Source organism: Boleophthalmus pectinirostris, unplaced genomic scaffold (assembly GCF_026225935.1).
Source record: "Boleophthalmus pectinirostris isolate CB_2022bp ecotype Guang Dong unplaced genomic scaffold, ASM2622593v1 HiC_scaffold_6, whole genome shotgun sequence".
Lineage (NCBI taxonomy): Eukaryota > Metazoa > Chordata > Actinopteri > Gobiiformes > Gobiidae > Boleophthalmus > Boleophthalmus pectinirostris.
The window spans coordinates 20,116,850-20,142,508 of record NW_026571447.1 but is presented as its reverse complement, the minus strand read 5'-3'; the positions used below and the strand labels follow the sequence as shown (position 1 = coordinate 20,142,508).

At 38.3% G+C, this 25,659-nt stretch overlaps 1 protein-coding gene across 1 annotated transcript in view; it reads right to left on the bottom strand.

The window, feature by feature from the left end:
- Window positions 1-25,659, bottom strand: part of LOC110171780 (uncharacterized) — a 75,863-nt gene that overhangs the window by 32,513 nt on the left and 17,691 nt on the right. Inside the window, 29 exon segments of the mRNA XM_055163868.1 lie at window positions 1,223-1,321; window positions 1,401-1,508; window positions 1,589-1,672; window positions 1,747-2,103; window positions 2,200-2,338; window positions 2,424-2,602; window positions 2,875-3,032; window positions 3,528-3,711; window positions 4,196-4,322; window positions 4,420-4,574; window positions 4,745-4,897; window positions 4,998-5,123; window positions 5,198-5,293; window positions 5,545-5,649; window positions 5,730-5,891; window positions 5,972-6,049; window positions 6,127-6,427; window positions 6,520-6,674; window positions 6,942-7,035; window positions 7,520-7,647; window positions 7,716-7,811; window positions 8,674-8,793; window positions 9,144-9,241; window positions 9,316-9,431; window positions 12,813-12,979; window positions 13,823-13,915; window positions 14,027-14,104; window positions 14,970-15,059; window positions 18,318-18,379. Of these exon segments, the coding sequence (XP_055019843.1) occupies window positions 1,223-1,321; window positions 1,401-1,508; window positions 1,589-1,672; window positions 1,747-2,103; window positions 2,200-2,338; window positions 2,424-2,602; window positions 2,875-3,032; window positions 3,528-3,711; window positions 4,196-4,322; window positions 4,420-4,574; window positions 4,745-4,897; window positions 4,998-5,123; window positions 5,198-5,293; window positions 5,545-5,649; window positions 5,730-5,891; window positions 5,972-6,049; window positions 6,127-6,427; window positions 6,520-6,674; window positions 6,942-7,035; window positions 7,520-7,647; window positions 7,716-7,811; window positions 8,674-8,793; window positions 9,144-9,241; window positions 9,316-9,431; window positions 12,813-12,979; window positions 13,823-13,915; window positions 14,027-14,104; window positions 14,970-15,059; window positions 18,318-18,379 (3,908 nt within the window).

Sequence of the window (25,659 nt, the reverse complement as noted above, 5' to 3'; positions counted from 1 at the left end):
CCCACTGGAGAATAAGCAATTTAATGTAATGTATTACCAGTAAATGTTATTGTAAAAGTTAGCTTAGATCACGGTCAAAGAACATAATGCGTATTAGACAAACATTAATTTGAGTGATTACATTCCCAGTGCAAGTTCAATCACAAATGTTATTAAAACAAAGATAAAATGGAAGATGGCAGTTTATCAATTAATGTATGGATCCAAAATGACCTTACATCACAGCAAAGAAATTAAATGGCATGCAACTGCAGCTGTAGATTAAAAAATGTTTATTTATTTATTTATTTTTGTACAAGCCAATTAATTAGGTAAATTAATTTGGGCTATTTCTAACTATTGGTTTACATTTCCTTTTTCCCATATTTAAGTTGCCCATCTACACAAGTGGTTATTATTCACACCATTCACTAAAACCAAAACCATTCCGTGCACATGGGGTTCTTTTAATCACTTTTTGCCAAAAGATGACCAGAGCAAGGAACAGAGGCTATTTTACGAAAACATAATGTTTCAAAATTAAAGCTTAGCCAAAAAGCAACATGGGAAAAAACAGGGCCAAGAGGAGCAAGACAAAAATCTATAGTAGAAAGCGCTTTATGCAGCCAAATGCATGAGGCAGGTAAACAGAAGAATGCGAGAAAAAAATAAAGTGAAATAGACAGACGTGAGAGGATTTATCAATTACCTTTTTAATGCTCAAACAAGTCAAGCATTCATCGTGGGAAAGCACTGGCAAGCAGTTAAGAAAGGCACAGAAGCAAAAGAGTAGGGTTAGAAAATAGGTTGAAAGTTAATTTCATTTGGGGATAGGCTTGTGTGATCTTTAAAAAATGAAGCAGAATTTTGATAAAGAAGAATAAGCAAAGTGAAAAAGAACCCCCTTTATCAATGGATAACCAGGCACAATTAATTGATTTATAAATATATTCAGATTAAATTCTATTTCTTGTTAAATGTATGAAATCCACTCAACAATTATTTGTTTCAGTCAGTTCAGCCACAGAAAACATACCATATTTCATGCCTTTTCACAGCAAATTGTAACCCATACAATAATTGAATGTGGAAATGTTTCAATTTGTGATAAAGAAAACGTGCTAGCATGCCGTCGGTGGTCGGCGAATCATTTGAATCGTTTTTTCTGCATTTGGATTATTATTATTAAGTTAGTTAGACTCATGTTAGAACAGAGAGGAAACCTCAGCCAGTTGTCACGTACCTCCTCATCCTCTAGGCGGCGCTCTGTGTCATTCAGGAACTTGATGTACTGACTAGTCAGTGTCATCAGTTCACTGTATCGAGTCCTCAGTGTTACATACTAATAAAGAGGGAAAATAAAAATGTTAGTTTAGCTGTGAAGTAAAAGATTGCATACTATTTGTTTTATAAAATCTTACCTCTTGAATAATGTTGTCTGAGGCAGAATCTAGCTTGGTTTTCTTTAAGGGTGAAGCAGTAAGAGGCTCCACTTGTGCTTTGTAAGCCACTAACTGTAGTTCATAATCCTGTAGGAATAAAACAAGAATATGATCAGATTTTATCATTGAATATATAAGTATGTATTACACTGTGTTTTTACACTTACTTTGATTGTATCAATGTAAGATTTAGCATATTTCTGACATTCATCCACTTTATCTTTGTTGTTCTCAATTTCCTCAAGTAGCCTCTACAATAGAAAACACACTCATAAACATTTCAAATGCTGTTACAAATAAAATAATTTTAAAAAGCAACACAAACCTTCTCCTGTGCCAGCTGTTCTCTCAGGGTTTTGGTGTCAGTGATGGGTATAGCTTGTATTCTCTCTTGCCTTTGCTTGGCATCATTGATCCAGCGGATGAGCCAGTCGTAATTCTCCCTATAGTAGCCGAGCTGGCGGCCCAGCTGCTCCAGGTCCCTCTGTCGGAGGTCGATCTGGGTGAAGACAGCCTTCCAGCGTTCTTGCAGATTGGACAAGAGCTGACGGTAGTGGTCTAGCTCCACATCACGCTCACTGTGCACGCGGGACATCTTGTCACTGACTGTTGAAGCCTTCTTTAACTCCTCATCCAAGGAATCAAACACTGGTTGTTCAGCCTCTGCTTCTGCTCGCATTTTCTATTAAAAATAACAATGAAGAAAAAGATTAAGATGAAGATTATTTAAATTTTTAAATTTAATTAGCCTGTAGTATACAAAAATAAACATTACAACCTTGAGCTTGGCTCTATAAGACTCCACTTCTTTGACGTCACTGGGAACAGTGTGAACCTCACGTAGGCAGTCCTCATATTGTTTGAGAACACCCTCTGCACCCTGGGTGTTGCGGATCACCATTTCTACCGTCTTCAGCCTGAGGACGGTTAGTGGGTTAAATACTTCACACTCACGTTAAGTAGAAAGTCCAAATCATTATGAAAACTGGGTGTTCCACTCACTTCTCAAGGTAGACAGAAGAGAGCATGTGGGCGTGATCCATCTTCTGTACTGTGAGGTCCAACTCTGAGCGGAGCACTGGAACTGAGGCCGAGGGCTGAGGCGAGTTCAGGACCTGCTGCGTCTTTGTAGAGACTTTATCCAAGTCCTTCTTCAGACCATCCAGCTCCACCTGCACTTTCTGCAATTAGACAGAATATTTTTTTTAGTCCATTACATCCATTGGTAAAAAGCATCATGACTCATCATCAAAACCGTTATAGGGGGGATAGAGATAGGGAGGTAAACGTAGCGGCTTTTATGCTTAACAGTAGCAATTTCTTCCCTGTTTAAATTTAGTTTCTCAGTACAGCACAAACTAGAGAAGTGTAAATATTTGGGTTTGTGGTCAATTAAGATATCATTTCACTGTTGAGATTCATGATGCATAACAAAGACATGTGAAGGGTGTACCTTCTGCTCTGATGTCTTCTGGAGACAATCCTTCAGAGGCTCTGACTCCACTGGTTTTCGGATTCGAGCCACAGTGCTGTTCTCACAGTCCTCAATGTGCATACGCAGGTCTTTCAGCTCAGAGATGTAGTTCTTACACAGTGTCTCATCCTGTTGACCTAAACAACATGGAAATTGTTGTTATGCTGTATAATATCCTTAGTACTGTACAATTCACAGTCTGACAAAAACAGCTTAAAGACTGACCATAAAAAGCCAAAAGCCAAGAGTGTATTTTTTGATAAGCCATCGACATTATCTACACCAAATGTGTAGTTTAAGCTTTTAATGTATTTTCAAGTACCTTTTGCAACACTGTATCAAACCATGCAATACAATATTATGTGCTTTTATTTGGTCAAAACATAAAAACGGATAATAGTGAAAGAATGAAATAAGCAGAGCAACATGCAGTCACTCGCTTATATAAGCGTGTTTACAGCCTATAACTTTAAGTGCTGTTCTGCCTTCACACCACTCACCTTTGGTCTTAAAAGACATTGTTTCTGAAAGACGAATTAGAAACATAAATCCCCTGAATTTCTATACTCAAACAGTAAAATGTTTATCTGCAGTTCTACATTAGATTAGTTCATTTTAGATTTCCGTGTTACCTTTCTCCATAGAATGAAGGAGGTTTTCAAAATGTTGTGTCGCCTTGGCATAGTCCTGCTCCACTTGCATGCGGTCATCAGGTCTAAACATCTGAGAGTCCTGGCTGTCCCTCATAAAATCCTGGAAGTGCAGCTCCAGGTTCCTCATCACCAGCCTGTACTCTTCTGGCTTCATGGACTTCAACTTTAAAATATAGAAAATGAGGTTTAGATTTCACATAGAATGCTAAACAAAGTAACACTGCAATGTAATTTACCAAATTGAAATTAAATCTAATATAAAATATTAGATTGAATGAATAATTAGCTTTGAAATATGAAATCTAAATAAATAAGTAAACACTAATAATAATAACAGAACCAACTGTATTACTGTAAATATATTTTGACTTAATTTGATAACACAACAGCATGTGCAGATCTTGTAATTCAATTTTAATTCATTTAGAAAACAAAAATGCAATCTGTTGTTTTTCACTTAACAAGTTGTACCTCACTCAACCTGTGCATTCAAAGGCAAACAAAATCTGCACAAAACACATACAAGAGTTGTGCTCAAATATTCAAGCAAATAACTCTGGCTGGGGTTGAATAAAGCTTAATACATAACACTTCACAGTTTAATAGTTTACATAGAGGTAATATACATAATTTAGCTGTAAATTTACCAGAGTAATGTTCCATGAATTAATCTGCGTAAAGTCTTTCATCAGGTATTGCCACGACAACAGACTCTTCATGTCTATGTAGTATTTCTGCCACATCAACACCATCTGCTGTTGGCCTCCGTCCAGACTAAACCACAGGAGAAGACATAGTGAGTCAAGCACATAATGTCATTACTTAATGTAAACCATAATAAAAATTGTCTTCAGTTGTGCCTTGGGCTGACCTGGCTACACTGTCCAGAGCTTCCTTGTTGATGGGAGGTACTATGAAGCAGACAGAGGGGACCACAGACTCATTTCCAGTCCGATTCAGCACCTTCCACTTGAATGGCTGTGAGTTGTTAAGAAGTGCACACTCGTCTCCTTTATGAACGGTGATCTAAACAGAAGAAATACAACATGACTTTACCACAACGATCAAAATGATCAAGTATATTCTATTTAGATGACTAAATATACTATACATGATAAATGATTCAATTTATATAGTTATTACCGTAAACTTTTCTAAATTAACCCAGACATTAGACAAAATGATATTTAATTTACCTCCTGTTGCTTGAAGTCACACACCGCTTGAATGGGCAGTTTTCCTTTGATTGGGGTGGTGGGGTTACGTGGCTTCAGTTGGATGATGGTCTTGGCTCTTTTGTTAAGGCCAGTTACCATAGTCTTTAGCTCATTCAGCTGCTCTCTCTCTTCCTGTTAAGATGTATTTATATTTTTTTTTCATATTTTCATCCATATTAATACAACACAATGTACAATATAAATATTTTTCGCTACTGGATAAGACACCCACCACAGCATCCTGCAGCAGATCCTCCAAGCGTGTGGCTGTTGTGTTGCGATCACAGCTGTACTTCTTTTTCATGTTTTCTTGTGACTTTGTCATCTTATCCTGGGCCTCCTTCACATCAGCAAAGAACTGTAAAAAAGACAGATGTTATTGCTATGGGCACTAAAATGTGCTGAATTTTCCAGTAGTGGTTGGTGAATTACCTGATAGTAGGCTGTGTTTTCCTTTAGATGAGCCTCAATGCAGCAGCACAGTTGAAGGAGCCAGCTCCACTGAGTCTGCAGAGCAGCTGTGAAAGCCTAGATCAAAGATTGCATTAATAAATTAATATTACCATAAGTGGTGTATATTTAAAAGTATTTCATTTTCTCTCTTTCTAAAGTGTTGGTAATTCCAAATCACTGTTGTTCAAAAGACTGATACCAGTAAACTGTAAATGAATGTGCAGGACACTACATTTAGCAAGTACAAATATAGTCTTTTCTATGCATTGAGTCATAATTTTATTGTTCTGTCGGTTTGGCTGACATAGAATGATAGTCATAGTTACTTCAACGGTCTTTTTGCCAGGATGATTATCGCGAACAAGTTTGTCACCCATGGCCTGAATGTCATTGACCTTCTTCTCCCGATGTTCAAGTTCTCGCATAAGACCCTAAAAATCAAGAAATGGTTACCCTTTTGAAAGAACTGTTTCAACATTACATAAAATGGGAAACAGACGGGAAAACATACAGAGTAGTTGTCTTTCTTAGCTGTCATATTTGTGTTCCTGTCGCTCCAGTCATAGTTGACCTCCTCCTCCTCTTTGTCGTTGAGCCACATCAGTTCTTTTGTAGCAGCACTGACAAATGCATGAAGTGAATCCAAGTTTCTCAGACGAGACTTTGAAGAATTCTAGAAAATAAATGTAAATTATAATTATCTATAGGTTTCCTTCTATATTTATTTCAGTAAGACAACATTTATATATTTACCAGCAGTTTTCCATACTGTAGGTCCAGTTTACCCAGGTAGTCTTTATATGTGCCTTTGCTTATTGGTGATAGCTGATTCTGAAGAACATAATATTGAAATGCTTGATCTATTGACTAGAAATTATTTGTTATTTTGCACTTATATTGTGAATTACCTCATCCGTCTTGGCTCGTTCAATCTTAGCCTTGAAATCTTCCACAGTTTGGTGCAGTCCCCGATGGCTGCCCAGCTGGGATTCCACAGAGGGCTGGTCTGAACCCCACTCTGCCTCATCGATGCGCTTCTGGGTGTCCTCCACCCAGGCCAACAGATCCTGTACATAACGCAGAGTGACATCATCCAGTTCTGGGCGGCCCTTCACTGGAGCCTGCTGGACTGACACCACTGGTGCAACCTTTAGTCGGAGGTTATAGTCACTGCGCAAATTCACCAGCCTCTCATGTATCCGGAATACTCTGCAGAGTTTGGGTAATTTTAAAAGGTTAGTTTTCAAATCTAAGGGGGTAATTACTAAGCATTTGTTAAACTTTTTTTTTTGCACACTCACCTGCGATACATCTGTTCAGCCTGAGGGTGGTGCCCATCTTTAAGAAACTGCACATCATTGAAAAGCAGGCGGATCATGTTGTCTGCCTTGTCCAGCTCTCTCTCAACTTCTGCTGTGTGTTGGGCTGGCTTCCCTGCATTCAGCAGGTGAATGTCCTAAAACCAGTAAGGTTCACAGTCAGTGAAAGAAATCACTTATTTAAGCACAAACAAAATGTTCATTACATGTTATATTACATCACAATATATGTGGACACCATAAAGACTCTAAGATACAATTTCAGTCATTTTTAATCCCACACAAAACCCAAATTGTACTTAGTACTTAGTAAACACCTCAGTGCAATTCTCATTTAGTATTAATTCCAAATACCTAAACACTGTTTGTAAATGATAATATGATGACATAAAAATATGACTTACAGTCTGCAGGAGGGCCTCCAAACGACTGAGCTGATCATCACAAACACCAGACTCCATTTGGACTTTGCTGAAAATCCTCTGCAGTCTTTCAAGTCTGTGTCAAAAACACAAAGACTATTGCACATGTAGAACAGACACAATGCAGGCTTCTTAACATTAAAGAAATTTCATTTGTAATTTAAATTACAGCTTACATCCATCTACGCTTTAGCAAGTACTCCAATCTAAGAGTGTCTATTACAAATGCCATGCTAAAAGTCCTATTTAAAAGAGCATGAGTGCTCATCTATGCTGCAGCACAGACAGAGACAACTGTCTGTCTTCTGCCCATTCACTCATTTGTTTTTCAGTGCGTAAACAAGACTCCAACATGAGCAAGTATCCCGTGACTTCCACTTTTCTACACACAATATTACACTTGTAAAACCATTTCTAATTTAAATAAAGTCTCATGACATTCAGCATTTTTATGACCACTTCAAAAGCTTTCTTGTTTTCATGGCCAACATTTTTACAAGATAAAAGATAGGGTTTCCTGACCAGTGTTACTTAATACCATAATGCGTGACTCTGATTACCTTTCAAACTCTATTCTGAGCAAACGCTCTCTCTCGAGAATGGCCACATGCAGCCGCCCCCATTCCTTCTCCACATCAATGGGATGGTAGCCTGGTGGGACTTTCACCTGCCCAGCATGTACTGCGCTCTTTGGGAAAAATAATCATGTAATTTGATACCTTATGACAATTTATTTGACTGTAACAGAAATTATACCTCAAAGGTCTGGTAGATTTGTTTTGAGTGGTTCTTGTCAGTCTCTTTCACTGGCAACTCTGTCTCCTTGAACTTGAGGAACTGACGCCACAAAAGCTAAAATAAAAATATTAAAGTATAGTTATAGCTATATATGTTGACAAAAGCATTTTTAACTTGTTTTGTACTTGTATTGTCAATGATTTAGTCATGCATGGTTATTTACTTATTTCTCCTATCTCTTGGTGAGGTAAACTGCATAGTTTTGAATCATTTCATATATTACTTCATACTGCCTATAGAACCACATAACTACTGAATTATCAGAAAAAAACAGACTTTTCTTCTGTAGCCAACAGGGTGGAGTCAAGAGGAGACTCACATTATGTTCCTTTTGGCTTTATTATCTCACCACTGACACTGCCCCACCTACAGTACAACAAAGTGTTTGGACAATGGGCATGTGGTTTCTGTTCACATCTGTTCCCTATCATGGAGCAATCCCTCTAAGATATCAAATCCTAGTTATCCTCTAGTGAACCAAATGTATTACATAGATCAGACTGACTCACTAACATGGTTAATCCCTACATAACTAAATGTCCATCCATTTTCTTCCGCTTATCCGGGGCTGGGTCGCGGGGGCAGCAGTCTAAGCAGAGACTCCCAGACTTCCCAGACACATCCTCCAGCTTCTCTGGGGGGACCCCAAGGCGTTCCCAAGCCAGCCGAGAGACATAGTCCCTCCAGCGTGTCCTGTGTGTTCCCTGTGGTCTCCTTCCGGTGGGACATGCCTGGAACACCTCCCAAGGGAGGCGCCCAGGAGGCATCTGAAACAGATGCCCGAGCCACCTCAACTGGCTTATCTCAACGTGGAGGAGCAGCGGCTCTACTCCGAGCTCCTCCCGTGTGACTAAGCTCCTAACTAAATAGTTAATCATATTTACCCTAACTAAGCATAAAACAGAATATAACTTACCTCTATCTCCTCATAGCTGGTGGGAAACTTCTTCTCCTCAAAGATGACAACATGGTGTCGAATCCACTGCAGCAGAAGCGTCACCAGCTCGTAGTACTCCTGCCAGCGCAGCTCCAAGTCCTGCAGTGAGAATGAGACAGTCGTGAGTCCACTGCAGACAGCACAGGCCTTTTTCTCTCATGTCTGGATGCTCCAACTCTCACACAGCACCTAAACTTAATTTGACTCGACAATCCAAGTCTTGTGAAAGTGGTCAAGTAAACACAGAGCAAACACACAGTTTTCTCACAAAATGAAAACTCAAACCCTGTCTTATTCATTTAACATTTGGAGTGTGTGTAGCCAAAGATCTTTAAATACACAAGTGCCAGACAGGGTCAATAATGTAGCACTGACACAAATAATGAAATGTGATAAGATGATGCCTAACAAGAAGGATTGAATAGAGTTATAGTTAAGCACTTGCTTACATTAGGTCTGACGGTTACATCAACGCGGGGCATGACGTCATACAGGGATGAAACATATGTGATGATGGACTTCTCATCAGGGTGAGCCACATCAACATCTAAAAAAAAATATGTATTTAATGATACAATATATGCAAAATAATAATACAAAGTGAGACTTTTGAGATCTTACCCTCTGGATCCAAAAGGCGAGTGACTCCCAGGTCTCGCTCTGCCACTCCAAAAGCCTGCTCCAGGTTTTCCAGGTTGCTTTGTCTGTACACTTTGCCCATATCAATAAGTCTTGGACTGTGGAAACACAATTGTAGATCAGAGTTACAGGGAGTTGAAATTATTAAAATAACAGCAGAAACTACACACTTCCTCTTACACTGCACACCATGTAGATGCTGTCAAAATTAGAATTGTTATTTTTTGCAATAAAATTTAGAGCAATCCTTGATTAACACATCCAGGAATTACAAACATGCTTAAATCATTCATGTGATTAACAGTGGATTATGTAACTCCTGCCAATGGCTAAAAGTTGAAGCACCACCTGCTCATGTTCAGCAGCTGCAATTTAACTAAACCTGGGGCCAAGAGATTGTTAGAGCCAAATCTCAAATGAAAGAATGTATTTTACAGTACAGAGCTGCTAGAAGATCATCATCACAACTCAACTGTACCATTTTAATGTAATGTCAACAGTTATAAAACTGTCAAATACTGTAGTTTTTAGCATGTTACTTAACAGGTCACTTTAGTCTTACACTTTAGTAGTCCGGTCCACATACACTGCCTGAACAGGACTTGACTCCACTGGCTTTACTTCTCGAACTGAATACTGCTTCATTGGTCTAGAGGAGCTACTTATGCCTGGAGGTCGGGTAGTGCCATGGAAGCTGTGAGACCTCCACCCCTGAACCAGTTCGTCACCACTGGAGCGTGCCCCAAAGCTGTTTGAACTCCGCCCCGAGTCCAGTGACGGAATGTCGTCACACAGCATGACCACCCTGTCCACCCCACTGCTAGAAGATCTGCTGCTAAATCCAAGACTTCTTTTCCGCGGTTTGGATTTTCTTTTCAAACTTAGCATCTTGTCAAAACGGTGTTAAATGACATCAGTACAAGCCACTCATGTAAGATTCGGATATTCCAATGCAGAGTTTCAAGGTCCAAAGAAATTTCCAATACATCCAAAACTGAAATCATCCATCTTGTACAATCTTGCACCTCTTTCTACATGTTCGATCAAAATCAAAATGGTGTCTCTCCTTTTTTCTCTACAAAAGATGAACACATTTCCTGCAACTCAATGCCCTGTTTTGTGCCTAGACTCGAAGTAACTCTAGGGTTTTCAAGCAGCAGCCATACAAAGTTACAGTAACGCCCACACACCACACCCCTACCCTTTGTAACAGTCAAATACAGAATCCTGTGTATCCGAAAGTAGGCGGCAGGTCAAATCAAAGGAAACCTGCCCCTACAGGTACATTTTATTCCATTTCATAATACCTATAAATACTAGGCCTTATCTCAGCTCTTGAATAATTGGAAAGTTGGAAATCCATCATACACAAACACTTTAAAACATTGTATTTACTGTCAACATTGACATTGCATGGTGCTTTGAACAGTTGGGACTTTAACTTATTATAATGACTTGTATGGAAAGAAGATGGATTAAGTTACCAACAGGTCTAGTAAAATATAATAGAAATGCTTTCTGCAATTCTTTTATATATGCAATGATACAATTAAGCGACATCTGCCAAAGTAAATTTGACATTAAATAAACAAAAAGAGCATTTACATAATTTATAGTGTAAAAAAAAGCTTGAAAAGCATTTCTTTGGTTACCTGTCTAGCTACATCTTCTAAAAATGTTCAACCATTTTTCCAATTACAGAGCAGGTTGAAGCGGGCATATTGGAGAGTAGTCTGACATTTGAAACGTTTCCTGAATCTTATGCTACACTGACCTTGATCAGAAAAAACGAATAGACGAGAGTTGTCAAAACAAGTCTATTAATTCCTGTGGCCTGCTTTTAATCACTGTTGGGCAAGTTACTTTAAAACTGGAATGTGTTATTTATTACTTATTACTGTCATTTCAAAGTAATTCGTTACATTACAATATTACTGTATTTAAAATGTAAGGCATTACATTACTATTGCATTACTTTAAGTTACTCTCACCAAAATAACTGCGAAAAAGCTGAACTTTTGAGCCGGATATGGACTGAACCAGGACTAAACAAGGTCTAAACCAGGACTAAACCAGAGCTGAACCAGGACTAAACCAGGACTATAACAGGACTAACCTCAGACTGATTCCAGGACTGAAGAGGAGGACTAAACCAGAACTGAACTAGGACTAAAACAGGACTCACTGTCGGGACGGGCTCAAAGGTGACCGCAGGAGAAAGGACCGGCTTTGCTCCGCACCTCATGGAGGTAAGAGCGGCTGTCGTCCGATCGCGCTTTATGGACCCTGCTGCGGGGGCTCACGGTCCTGATTTCAGCAAATATTTGCGGGTACAAGACCCGGTGCAAAACTCTGCTACAGCGCGTAACTTCTACCTTCCTTCAACGTGTCCAGAAGTCCAACTTTTTGTGCGATGGTTTGCATCGTCCTCTGTCTTTTGGGTGCGAGCGCAGGAGACTTTGTCGGTGCAGAACATTTCATCGACGTTGTGGATTTTGTCGGAGAGAAAACTTGCAGACATACAGCACTTCAGAATCACACTGCTACAGATTGAACATGTATTTAAATTTGGCAGCTGAACATATTCTGTACTGTACTGTACAGGAGACAGGAGTCCCTTAGCCGATCAGGACGCAGCGGGAGGAACGCAATACGTGTTCATACACTAAAAACAAAAGGCATGCAAAATTGCACAAAAAAAAAATTCTAAAAATCAGCGAAACAGCGAGACCGCGAAAAGTGAATCGCGTTAGAGCGAGGGACGACTGTAAGCCAGGTCTAAACCAGAAGTGACCCAGGTCTAAACCAGGTCTAAACAGCGTAGAGTTCTGGGTCGGTCCTTTCACCCGCGGTTAACTGAAGGTCTATCCGGCCGCGTCTCCGGCGTTTCACCGCTGCTGATTTCACGGTGATTTTAGCGAATTTCTATGAAGAAAAACCCACCACTTCAATCCAGGTTAAAAAAGCATTGTAACGCGCGTTACTCACATTTGTACCGAGTAAAATATTACAATTTTTCCCCCTGTAATGCCTTACATTACTGCGTTACAGCAAAAATCAACGCATTACTGTAATACATTACTTTTATAATACATTACTCCCAACACTGCTTTTAATTGATATTGATTACTTAACTACTTTATAATATACCTAATATACTACATATGTTAATTCAGTGCTTTGTGGTTTTGATTAGGTCTTTACAGATTACATATTATATATCCAGTATTCACATAGTCAGGTGACACATAATTTCTGCCTGCATTTTATTGGTTGAAATAATAATCATAACAGCTTCCTTGCATCCTCACAGACAGCCTGTCTGCTAGTGGATAGAACTAAAGTTTAGCCTATCACCACTTTTCCCTCCTGGAGCCATTTTCGATCAGACTCCCCTAAATCTGGCCTAGTCGTATGACAGTAATGCCGTATCTATACAACTGAGTGTATGCTCCTAGAATGTAAAGGTCTTTACTTACTAGTGCCGGTGAATGACTGCATTGAACAGTTTCCCATCTCTCCAGCTGGTGGTGAAGTTGTCACAGCGAATACCCTGGTATCCATCTGTCATCTTCTGTGACCAGAGGAGCAGCTTCTCCTTGGCTGACATGTCTTCTGACTGACCATTCACCTGAATATCTGAGATCTAACATATCATAAATTGATTATATATTAAAATGAGAGAATTGGAACTTAATTTTGATTATACAGGAATATAGGAAATAAATTAGTTATTAATGGAAACCAAATGATAAAACTACAACCAACTTGATGAATCCCAGTTATAGAGTGGTATTGTATGAGTAAAGTACACATAGATTAATTCAATGCATACTGTTCGAGATTGGACAGGAGACTAATTTATTATAAAATTGTGTTGTCTGCTCATACAATAACACTTCATAGAAATTACTTTTATAATCACTCAGATTTACCCCACTGTCTCATGCCACCTTTTGAGATTATGACACCATCACACCCACCATGTCACCATATCACAATAAAATGATGAAATTTGATTTAGTGCCTAATTTACTTGTGTGATGAAAGAAGTAGAAGGATTTCATATCTCTAGGGCATTCACCAGATCTTTTTGCCAAACCACACCTCATTTGTGTTTTGACGTCTTGGGCTCATGGGAAACCTGAAGAACGAAGATTAAGGGCACGGCGAATGTTTGAAGCCATAACAGGCCTAATCATGGGAGGATACAGTATCAAGAAGCACTGCAGGCATGAGAGCACACCTACAGAGTGACTCATACTATTGAAAGTCAATGGTGTGCAGTGTGCTGCTAAACTACACATTAGTAAACTATGTTAGCCTATGTTGACAGGAATTACTGTGACAATGGGAGGAATTGTGAAGATCAGGATCCGTTCGGGGTGATTCCAGGAGATGGGAAATGGCAGCTGATAGTTGCAGATCCCAGAGACAGAGGAACAGAGTGATAACAAAAATAAAATACAACACTGACAGATGAGGAGACCTGGAAGTGAAGGATGATGGTCCATATTAACCCCAAAGTGAGTTTGGGGTTCCCATCAGCGATGTCATCATTTCGGATGTTGACAAGCTTCACCTGCACAAACACATCATTACAGTAAGCTTATAACTGTGGGGGTTCCTATTCTCAGCAACAACTCACAGGGTGTTCTTTATACATTTTCATGCATACACATTTATGACATACCTGTCTGTGACGGAGGAAGTCAAGTGCTATCTGTACATTCTGCAGTTTGTGGAATCGCATGCGGCCTTTCTCTCTGGGCTGTGAATGACACGATAAACATAGTGATAATTAAACAACAGCAGTCGCAGATGTGGAGGAACACAGAGAGACACAAACTAATATTGGGACTGATACACAACCACACTGATTATCCGTTACACCAACATGAGATGATTTCTATTTTTATTTCTTTTAGGCTGTTTAAAAGATTTAAAAACATATATCGTAATTAAAGACTAAATGAATGTTGCCAAAGGTAATAGCATTTTCTGGTCACAATGTACTTGATATGCAACAAAATCTAAATGGAATAAGACATCTCTGATGAGAATAACAGCCATGGCCATTGTAATGGCTGCATGAGGACAAACTAGTCAGCAGAATGACAATGACAGTGGATGTCTTGTCAATGGTACAGCCATGTCTGGAGCCCAGAATAATTAGACTCACCAAATGAATGCTCCTGACCATATCTCTCTCCCGCAGCTAGCAAGAGGAGTGCAAAGAGAGGAAAAGAAGCCACACAGCAGACATCAGCTCACACAAGCAAAGGTTATAGAAAAGCATAGACCAGGAGGGAAGAAGAGTAGTGTAAAATGCAGTGATCACACCAAGCAGCCAATGCGGAGGCAATGTGATTATTGTTTTTGAATGAACAGAGTTAAAGCTGCAATAGAGAAAAATTAAGTCCTGAGGGCATAAACAAGTAACATAAGGAAGCAAGAAGTTAACAGCCCAGCTCAAATGTTGAAGATGAGTCTCATATTGAACCACTGATTAGTGAGGCTCTTTAATGTAAACCATAATAGAAAGCTCTAGATTAACCGCACTCTAATGCAACCTGGCAATCATTGATAAACTATTAAAAATTGATAAGTTGAGACTAAACATCATTTGGACTCACCAGGGTTTCCCCAGAGAGAACCTCCAGCAGGGAGATCAGGTTATGTCCATCCCGAAGGTCTTCATAGAGATCTGTCACATGACGATGTGCCTGTAGAAGATACAGATAAATTATAATATATATTTTTTACACCCAAAAGCTTATTTTAAGTTGTCAATTGCCAAATATGCACACATCAAGGTATTGAAACAGTTCTTTCAAATCAGACATTTTCATAACCTATTTTAAAGCCCTTGTGACTCCTACCACATGGCATCAAAAGTAGAAGTAATGGAGACTATTTGGTGAAGATCTCAAGAATGCGTGTAATAATCCATCAAAACCAGTAGCTTAGAACACACCCTGGTGAATCTAATTACAATATAAATCTGTTATTGGTATGTGTGGGCAAATCTTTAAGATGCTGGACACATGCAATCACACCAATGATGTGTAACAGTGGACACACTCATGCTAAAAGCGCTGAAGACCTACCTCTGGTTTCTAGGATGCAGAAAGAGAATAAGGTTGGAGGAAGAGATGAAAAGAGAGGAGAGAAAAGGAAGGGTAAATGACAAAGATTAAACACTAAATAAACACTGAATCATATCCATAACATATGATATGATCATGTAATTAGAAACACATGTTACTGTTGTTATTGTTTGGATAAAGACCACATACACAACAGATGAAGATCTGTATGTAAAAAGTAAAATTCCCTAACAAGTTAAAACAAAATCTTGGTCTGATTTAAAGGTGACTCATCTTTTAGCTCCACCTAGACAATGGAGCTGTCAAAACCTGCACAAGCCAGTAGGGGTCACTGTCAGCATGCTGCTAAACATAACCACCACAGTACAGTCCCATAAAGTTATAGTTTAATGTTCCTTAACCTGGACACATTTAATTCTTATTTAAATAACAAATTGGATTTCTAAGCCACCTGGCCTCACTGTCTCTTCATGTTGTTTATAGAGGACACATCCTTCAGCACATCCCATTTGCCCTGTAAAGAACCTGCCACACTGTCACTGCTGAAAGGTGGGCGTTACTCTACAAATTGCTCTCTTTAGAAGCACTTCTTTGTGACCTGTTCTTAAGTGAAAATCATTAGCACACATGGCTGACAGACTGTTATCCCGATCCCCTGGTGCTTCTGTGATCTGTTGTCTGGGAGCAAGACACTTAACATGCCTAAACTTTTACATCAGGAGTGTTGTGCAATTTCAGCTACAGCAATTGGTGAGAAATAGCTTTTTCTTTTTACTTTTCCCTGTTCAGTCTCCCACAATACATATAACATGATTTAGCAAGACCATTTAAACACCTCTTTAGAGCTCTCCACAGCTGCACCCAACTTAAAGGCTACTTGTGACATGTCATTAAATCATGTTCAGCTATGCAAGAAAAGCAGATTCAAAGCTATTCTGCTCTATATCATGTATTTTGTCAATTTAACTCTTTGTTTCACCATACTTTTAATTGTAATTGTAAACTTTATATTCAGTCGTCATCATTAAGTGTTTTTCCTACTTCTTTTCAGTTAGTTTTAAACTTGATTGAAAAGAATCATATTTTGCCTTTATGTATCTAATGTTATCTGTCTGTACTTTAAGTAATCACCAGAATATTCACATACACCTTTTTCTACAATTTTTGAAAAATACATAAACACCTAAAACCTCTCTGTATTTTTTTCTGTAATGCAGATTTGCAGTACTAAGCCGACCTCTATATTGTGTAGTGTAGTATATGAAAAGACATAAGGAAGCAGTGAAGGTGCTGCTTCTTATAGCACTACAGAACTTTCACTTGAGCCTTACTACCATGTGCTACCGTTAACCCTGACCACTAAGAGCCGCCTTTTCAGAGTGAGATAAGTGAGTCCAGATGTGTATGAGTCACTCCACCAAACTGACGGGGAACACTTAGGATTAATACGTCAGTTCCTCTCCATTGGAAGCCCAGGCAGCTGCATATGCATGGAAAGGAAAACACCACCTTCAGGCTTATTTTAACCCCCTTGTTCCATTCACGAAGAAAAAAATGAATAGGGCAATGTCTGTAATGCATAACAATGTAACATTCTCTACACAGGAGTATAAGTAAGATTTGAGGAATATATTATGTTAAATTGATCCTTAACTTGCCATTTCACACTTTACAAATAAAATAAAGTGGTAAATAATTTAAATTATGGATGCACCGAAACAATACTGGTATTGGATATCAGTGGTGATCCAGGACATTTCGCTGGAATGGGTATGAGTCCCATGATATTGGTTGAGTCGATATCGTGGTTGGGCATTTAATTTGACAGTAAAAACTGTAGGCCTAGGACATATAGTGTGTGATAGTGTGATAGTGTCATAGTGTGTGAACTTTTATTCATAAAAAGCAGTTCAGTAGTTACTTGCAGGATAAATAACAATTACATAACCTAAGTAGATACTTGGATTACTTCAAGCTAAAATATTGATACCGGTATAAGACCTTAAAAACGTAGATTGGTGTATCCCTAATTATAATGATAAATATAATGTAGTAAACCATGCTAAATATTTGGCAGTAGCAAAAATACACATGTCCGACAAAAGACCACATATGACATATTCAGCACTGCCAATGGTGGTTTCCTGGGCAGGGATATTACTACTCTCTTTGTTCAGGCAGCTAATTTTTCACTCTTAATGAGAAAGTCTAGAGTGAGTGCTTCCTTGTTTGCCCTTTGATGCATTGAAAGACACTTGGCGTTAGTTTAGAAATACAAAGATGAGGTAGGTGAGAGGAGACAAATGTATATCTAGTGTTTGAACAGTCTGTTTTGTGATGAAAGAGCTGGTAGGCCTCTCTATTTCAGTACCATGTTAGAGACCCATGTGTTAAACAAAGGCTGAAGTGAGGCAAGGATGTTTGCGTCATTTGTTCAGTTAAATGCCTTGTTTAACTATTGAGATGAGTGAAAAATGATATGACTGTAAAGTGCATTCAGGGTAAGATGTTTCCAATGTCATTAAGAGATTTATCCATAATTATTAATCCATATTTCACTGTGTGCATAAGGTACAGTTAGATCTGAGCTGTAATAAAGGTTGTTGTAAAACATTTAGGCAAGTCCCTATAAAAAGGTGTGTTAAAATATGAATGAGAATGATGATTCATTAAGCAAACAGATATGGTTTTAATAATGCCCTTTAACTTGTCAAACGCTGTTATGTAAGAATGGGGTGACCAGGTCCAAAGAGTCTGGCTATTGGAAGCTTGTGGGCAGCTTGTGGTGGTTGGATTCTTTGTAGTGTGATATATTATCTTTTATTTCTACCTTCGCTTTACATCTCTTTACAAAAAGAGACAAGGGAATCTTACATTTATCAAGTGCTTGTTCACCCATTTTGTGAAGGTCTTCTTTTGTACTCTGTCCCGTTCATCTGAAAAGAGAAAGACAGTGTTCAGATCATCAGAAAGTACAATTGTAAAATGTGTAACATCACATTTAACATTTAGTGATTGATAAAAAATAATTTTTAGTCCTGGTTTGGTCCTGATTCAACACAGTTTTTTTTGTAAATTCAGAAAATTGTATCGCTCAATTAGGTAGTCTGCTGTTGTAATTCTATACAGCATGAAAAATATATCTTAAAGGAATGAATAATGACAATTAAACCTTGGATCAAAACTATTTAATTTTAAAATAATAAATATAATCTCCTGCAGGGTGGAAAGGGGTGTCACGCCTGCCTGTGACTCAGACTATATCACAGTGTATCATCTAATGAGCCCTTATTGTCTCAGTCTGACACCAGCTGTCTGCAGAATACAACAACTCACAACATGATCCAATCCATCATAAAAAAAACACCTTCATTCAGAGTGAAGAAGGCATGGCTTAGCTATTTAGGCGAGAATTTAATTTGCCGACAAGAAACAGCAAGATCTTAACAAGTAACACACCCCTAGATATAACAAGCCCTCAATGCTCCCATCTGTGTTCCAAGAAAACCACAAGGTGTGTCAGTGATATCCATACACACCTTTGGATAAAGCTGTTTGATCTTGGTAATGTGGTTGACTTAATATCTTATGTCTGCTGCCATCTTCGGTAGTAATGGCTTTAAATGCCACTTCTATAGTTTCATTGGTTTAGATCAAATATTTGGTTCAACATAAACTACAATTTATGGATTTCAGCTCCTTGTTGTATGCAACATTTTCAGAACTTTTTTCACATTTAAAAATTACAATGTATTTAAAATTGTATTTAAATGAATGTTAATAATAATAATAATAATAATGTTAATCACTGTGGCAACTGTACTAATTTGTCATCATTCTGAAACCCATGACAGACTACTTGACTATCATGGGGAGGTGTTACTAGCTAACTTCTGCTTAATCTGTTATGGACATTTCTATGGAAACACAAGTGTACCTTTGACCTCTCCATGTGTCACTGAGGATTCTGTATATGCAATGTGACCTTATGGACACTACTACAATACATTAAGGACTACTATCAGATCTTTAACCAATAGGTCAAAAAGGGTGTTGGCGGGGTGAGAAAAGGAGGATCTTAAAGATAACCTTACATGGATGTTCACCAATGCAGTATGTAATGACATTAGTACACGTGTAAATCGATGCATCATTGACTATTTCATGACTCAAGAGTCAGCAGATACAAACAGGTTTCACAGAGGTGTGAAGTTTACAGCACAAAACACAACTGGACAAGCTGGTCCCAGTGTTGCCCTTTAGGCAATCACAAGACCACAAGACACCAACAATCTAAATAACCTTTACTCAAGTCCAGCAAATAATGGGTTAATTCTGGTTATCAGCATTACAAAGAAAATTTATCAACTTAAAAGTAAACGATTCTATGGAATTGTTGAATCTTGGCAACTGTGTACTCTGTAACCAGACAGGCATGAGTCACTTTGTCCATAACAACAATGTGCTGCACAACCAAAATTATGAATGGCCTTAACTGGCCAATACAATGTGAGGTGGATGCTGATGCATTAAGGAAGGGGTGTTTCCCTGTTTAAGAACAACCCAAGATCAAGTCATCATTACACAATTACATAATAATAATATTTCAGAATAACCAAGCCAACCTGTAAGTGAGACATTATCTTTTTATGACAATTAGAAAAGATAAAATCTACAGTGCACATTAATACCTAATACCAAATGTCTTATTCTTTCATCCCAAAGAATATTAAGGTTACACTGATATACTGAATTGTAATGCCAATTAAACTGATTCTTTATATAAAATAAAGCAGTCACCATTACCTTTCCTGTCATCCATAGGCTTTAGCATCCCCTGGTAATAACTGTCATCTGACGGCATCCTTTCTCTGCCAAAGCTATCAGTGGAGAAATTCCTGTACCTCTCCTGCTGAAAGGTCATGGTTGTAATATATTTTTCCAATTAATAAACCAAAGTATAAAAAAGTATGTCCGGTAGTTCACTTCTTGCTGTTGAGTGTCCCTTCTCCTGTCCTGTGGTCCAAGGCTCTTCACAGACCTGTAATCGCTCTCCTCACTCTGATTGGGTTGCCTCTGCCCTTCCTTTTTTCTTTCACTATATCCTTCTGTACTGAATGGTGCCTGTAAGCTATAAAGTCTGGGCCTGTCCCGTTGTGTGATGTTGAGTGTGTATTTAGTGGTGTGGTTTGAGACATGGTTGTGGGTAGGGCTTCTGGACACGCCCCTTCTTCTTTCCTATGTTTTGCCTGGACATGGAAGATGAAGAAGCATTAAAAGATGAGGTGTGGTAACCCGCACGCACTATGGGGTAATCACGTTACTTGTATGAGGACTATGTAAGGGAAAAAGTGTTAAGATTTTTTATTGGAAAGTTCATGGATGTGACTAACACCATCTAGCATTGCCTCACGCGGCTACAGGTAAATCATTACTTATTTACAGCGTTTTTAGACGTTTGACACCGAGTTACTCACAGTGACACTGGAGCTAGGAGGGGAGAGAGAGGAGAGAATGAGACACTTTGAGGAAGGGCTTGAAGCAATTCCAGACAGTGATGTACAACAACCACGCCCTGGACAACAAAGGTTTGCCAAAAAACAAATATATAGTCATAGCTGAAAACAGAAGCTGCACAGATTCACTTAAAAAACTTCCAAATATATTTCATGTATACTTTGACATTAATGTGTTGGTTCTAAATAGAATCATTCCTATTTACCAAAATGACAAAATAATACAAGGAATTGTCACTATATATCTTTTAACTCTACATACAGTAGTAAACCTTATCACAGTATGTTGAGATTGAGATGCTTACTTATAAGACTAGACTGCATATTAATTGATTTTAATGTAAAAACACAAATTGGCTTTTTACGGGGCTCATCTCATTCATCAAGTCAGCTCTCATCAGGTAAATGTTATTAAGTATTTGTTGTTGTTTTTAATTACTGATTACCAAAAAAAGTGTTTTTAAACACCACATCCATCCAAAAACTGTCAATTTATCTTATCAGAAATTTCATATTTTATCAGTACAGATTATGGATCAGATTAAGTAATTCATATTGCTTAATCTACAACCAGTGCAGATGAAGCAATATGAACCTATATGTTCAAAATGCACTTACACTTAGGTAGGCTGTGTCAACTTAATCCGCCCCTATAGGCCTGAGCTGCACCTATCCCACCTCCTCAGGCTGACATCACTTCTATCAAAAAACAAATCCCACTTTTTCTTTAGAAAAGGAACAGACACGAGACCTGTGCTGACACGAAAGGGCACTTATTGGGTTAGAGTAAGTGTGTTGACTCATTTTAAGCCACGTTTGCAGATTTGCAAGACACACCTTTGTAGTTCCACAATGCCTAGGCAAGTAAAGGAATTAGGGAGTGGTGTTATAACTAGATATTGGGAATCCAAAAGGCCACTACGATGCCACATTTTTGTTGAGAAAATAAGAATACTGCTAATTGCCATTCATGTATGACTAAAATGATAATTCAGGTTATGTGAGATGTCATTGCAACATTAGCCAGTGACAGAGTTGGCAGTTAAACAAGCAACAGCATTGACCCAAGTGTGATTTCCAAACCTCGGGGGAAACATTAGGAGTGAACCCACATGGGAACTGCGCAGGATGCAAACTCGCTGGAACATCTTAGTCATGAGCACTTTGTTTAAAAAGGGACACATATGATTAAGGTCTCGACATGCTTATTACCCAGTGCCTTCATCTGGCTCCATCAAAACCAGATGGAGCACTCTGGCTCTGGAGAGAGCACACGTGAAGAAAAGTACAGTGTTTTCTTAGCGAAATGACAGGTTACGCGCGCATCAGTTTGTCTAAGTAAAGTGGATGGGATTTGTGCCACTGATCATGCATTATCCAGTGGTCACTCTAACACAATGGATAATTCCTTTAAGTCTGAAAGGTCTTTAACTTGTTTGCTTTAAAAAGATATATTGCATTTTGTATAATAATTTAATTGTTTCCCACACACATCCGACCACAAAGACAGCGTGGATTTATGGGCTGTGGTTTTTGAAAACGGCATTACCCACAAGTCCTTGTTGTTCTCATCTCATCACATTGTGTGGCATAATGGGCTTACTCTACCTACCAAGCAGAATTCAAATAGCCTTTTGTCCATCCAAGCAAATAGGCCTTTGCAGTTACACGAGGGGGAACTCAGAGACATACACACATATAGACAACCACTGATTCAGGAAATAGGACAGACAAACACCCAGCTAGGAGTGCTAGAAATACTCTGCTACATGCATCCCAATCAAAAATATAAACAGAGAATGTTGTTAGAAAATATGGGCAGCTCTTAGGTTCTGATCTCTCTTGTCTTTGACCTTTTACTCATTCTTACTCAATGCAGGTGAAAGAGGAAATATTTTATGGCGATATGTATCCACCACCACACCCCTCAGAGAAAGGAATGCTGATAAGAGTAAGCTGCCAGGACACACCCTGGATTATCACCTTAATATCTCTGTAAAAATGTTTGAAACGTAACAGAAGAAGAAGATACACAGAGGCACTGAAGGACAGATAACTGTCTAAATATGTTGCTTAGGGATGAATGCTGTATTGTTTTATATAATGTAGAAAGGAACTATAGTGATAGGCCAGATATTATGTATTTAGAATGTTTAAAAAGCAGTTACTGACAGAAAATAGAAATCTGAAAATAATAATAATGTAATAATAATAACAATAATAATAATAATAATAATATAATAACTACATCTTAACTGTAAAAATACTTAATTCATAATGAACAAATAGTTAATAAAAATATATATTTAGGCTTAACTACTTGGTTGAGGGGTTATGTAGTTACTAAACCTAAATCACTCTTTGTGAATTATAATTCTGTATGAATTATAAAAATATAAGTACTTATTCAAGGCTAATTTAAGTGTAGTTATTATAAAGTGTTTCCCAGTTTAGATTGTCATGGTGTCTTCCTTGAAAACTTGAAATGTGAAAGTTGTAGTTCTGTAGGTCACGGGCAATTTGTCTCAGTGTTGTCCTGAGTCACTGTCCTGCTAATGTCCCCTGCCTGTCAGCGGCTTTAAATAATGTTGTCAAATTAGATCCCACAATGAAGACGCAATAGTCAGTTTAACCCAGACAGGACTGCTCACAACAGCTGACTTTTAAAATAGGCCTGATGTTGATCTTTACAAGCCTCTGTAGAAAGCCTCACAAGTGGGACTTAACCTGTGTGTCACATGATAATATTTCATTTAGTGCAGTCACATGTTACACAGAGTACATGGCTGGTACATACACTGTGGTAAGGCTCATGGAAAACACACACACTGCCCTCTTGTGGACAGAAGGTAAAAGTAGAAAAGTTGCTAAGAATGACAAGTTTACAAGGGAGAATAATTTGACATGTATTTTTGTACAGTGGTGAAGTGCTGAAAGTCAAAAGTAGTGGGCTTGGTAGGAATAGTAGTAATAGAAGCAGTACACTGTTATTTGTCTCTAGCTCAAACACTAATATTATTTGTCAAATACAATGAAAGCCTTGTACATGTACTTGTTTCCACAGTCTTATACGAGTTAAATTCTGGGTATTTCCCAGTACTTCCATATAGTTTTTGACACTTCACAATAGCCCAAAAGAGGAAACCTGAGACATGCTTCCATGACAACATCTACAATACAGAAGTGTGAGTAACAGAGAGTCTGGCTCATGGGGATATTTTTGGATGCCAAGTCTTTCAAAAGGTAAATGTGGGAATTGGGAAAACACCTACTTCAAACATTGCCAGAAACTGCACCCAATGAGCACAAGAGGGAGCTAAAGCCCCAAACTCTGAGTTAAGGTAATCCCTAATAGTTAAAACAGCAGAGCAAACTAATCATGAGATTTGATGCAAACTCTGAAACAATGTTTGCTGAGATTATGGATTATGAATTAGAACACTATAAATACTGGGTCTATAGGCTATAGGTTAAATGTCAAATTAATTAAACTTGAGAAATAGATTTTTGCATTGAAATGGTTTATTTACGCAGCCCATACATCAGTTATGTAGCTGTTAGATAAGAGATAGTGAGATGGTGACAACTTAACCTGTCGAACGATAAGGACAAAGCAGACCCCTCCGCACACAAAGAAGTTACATATTTACAATGGTTTTCACACTTCAAACATACACTCAACTTGTTCTCACACATTTAATGTCTATATTTCTGACTACAGCTGTAAAACCTCACCGTGATTACTGTCAAAATATAGGCTGGAATGAAAATAATTTTTACTAGTGTTTTTTTTTTTTTTTTTTTTTATTGCAGCAGGTAGAGACAAGTGTCACAAATGTTTCAAGGTTCTTGCTGTTAAAGTAGTCACACACTGTTTTCAAGTGTCTTTTACACTCAAATCTCAGAGTATCTTGAGTACACATTAGAAACTCAATTCCTTGAAACCTACAGTCAAATTAAGACTATTTGCATTAAGACAAGTCCAATGAGATCTTAATGGGATTTCCTTAGTAAACAAACACTGTGAAAGTATGCTGACTTGGCAAAAGGCAAACATACCTTAATTATTCAGTCCATGTCTAAAGTCATTACCGTCCATGACTCACGGAAGCGGCACATCTTACTGCACAGATATCTGCTCCTCTCTCCATAGACTTCACACAGACATCTCTTATGATAAACCACTCTATCAAAGGCCAACATTTCTGTGATTTCTGCCTTCATATCCTTGTCAAGGGACCCACAAACCAGTCAGTTCAAGGCTTCCCCAGGTCAAAACTGGACCAACTGGTGACCGGTGAGTTAAACAGTATCTTTTTAACACTGAATGGCCTGCCCTGTCCCCTCAATAAAGATGAAATTTAAAGACAACAACATTCACTGTAGCAGATATGCACCACCTCCATGAGGCCACTTGCTTCATTTCAAACAGGAAGAGTTTTGTGAAAATAAATAAGAAAAAGAATAAAAAGTATGCAATACCACACAGAAAATGTTATATTTTATTTATAACATACAGTGTAGACTGCAACATCAATCATAATTTACAAGCACACACGTTTTTCATCTGGAGTACTTCCCTCAAAAACATAAACAACGTTTTTTTCCAAACAGCTGTGTCCCCATGTCTCGCCATTGGGACGACCAGCTAGCGCCATACACCTAGCCTCTCCACTCAAAAGACCAAAATGTGCCACGTT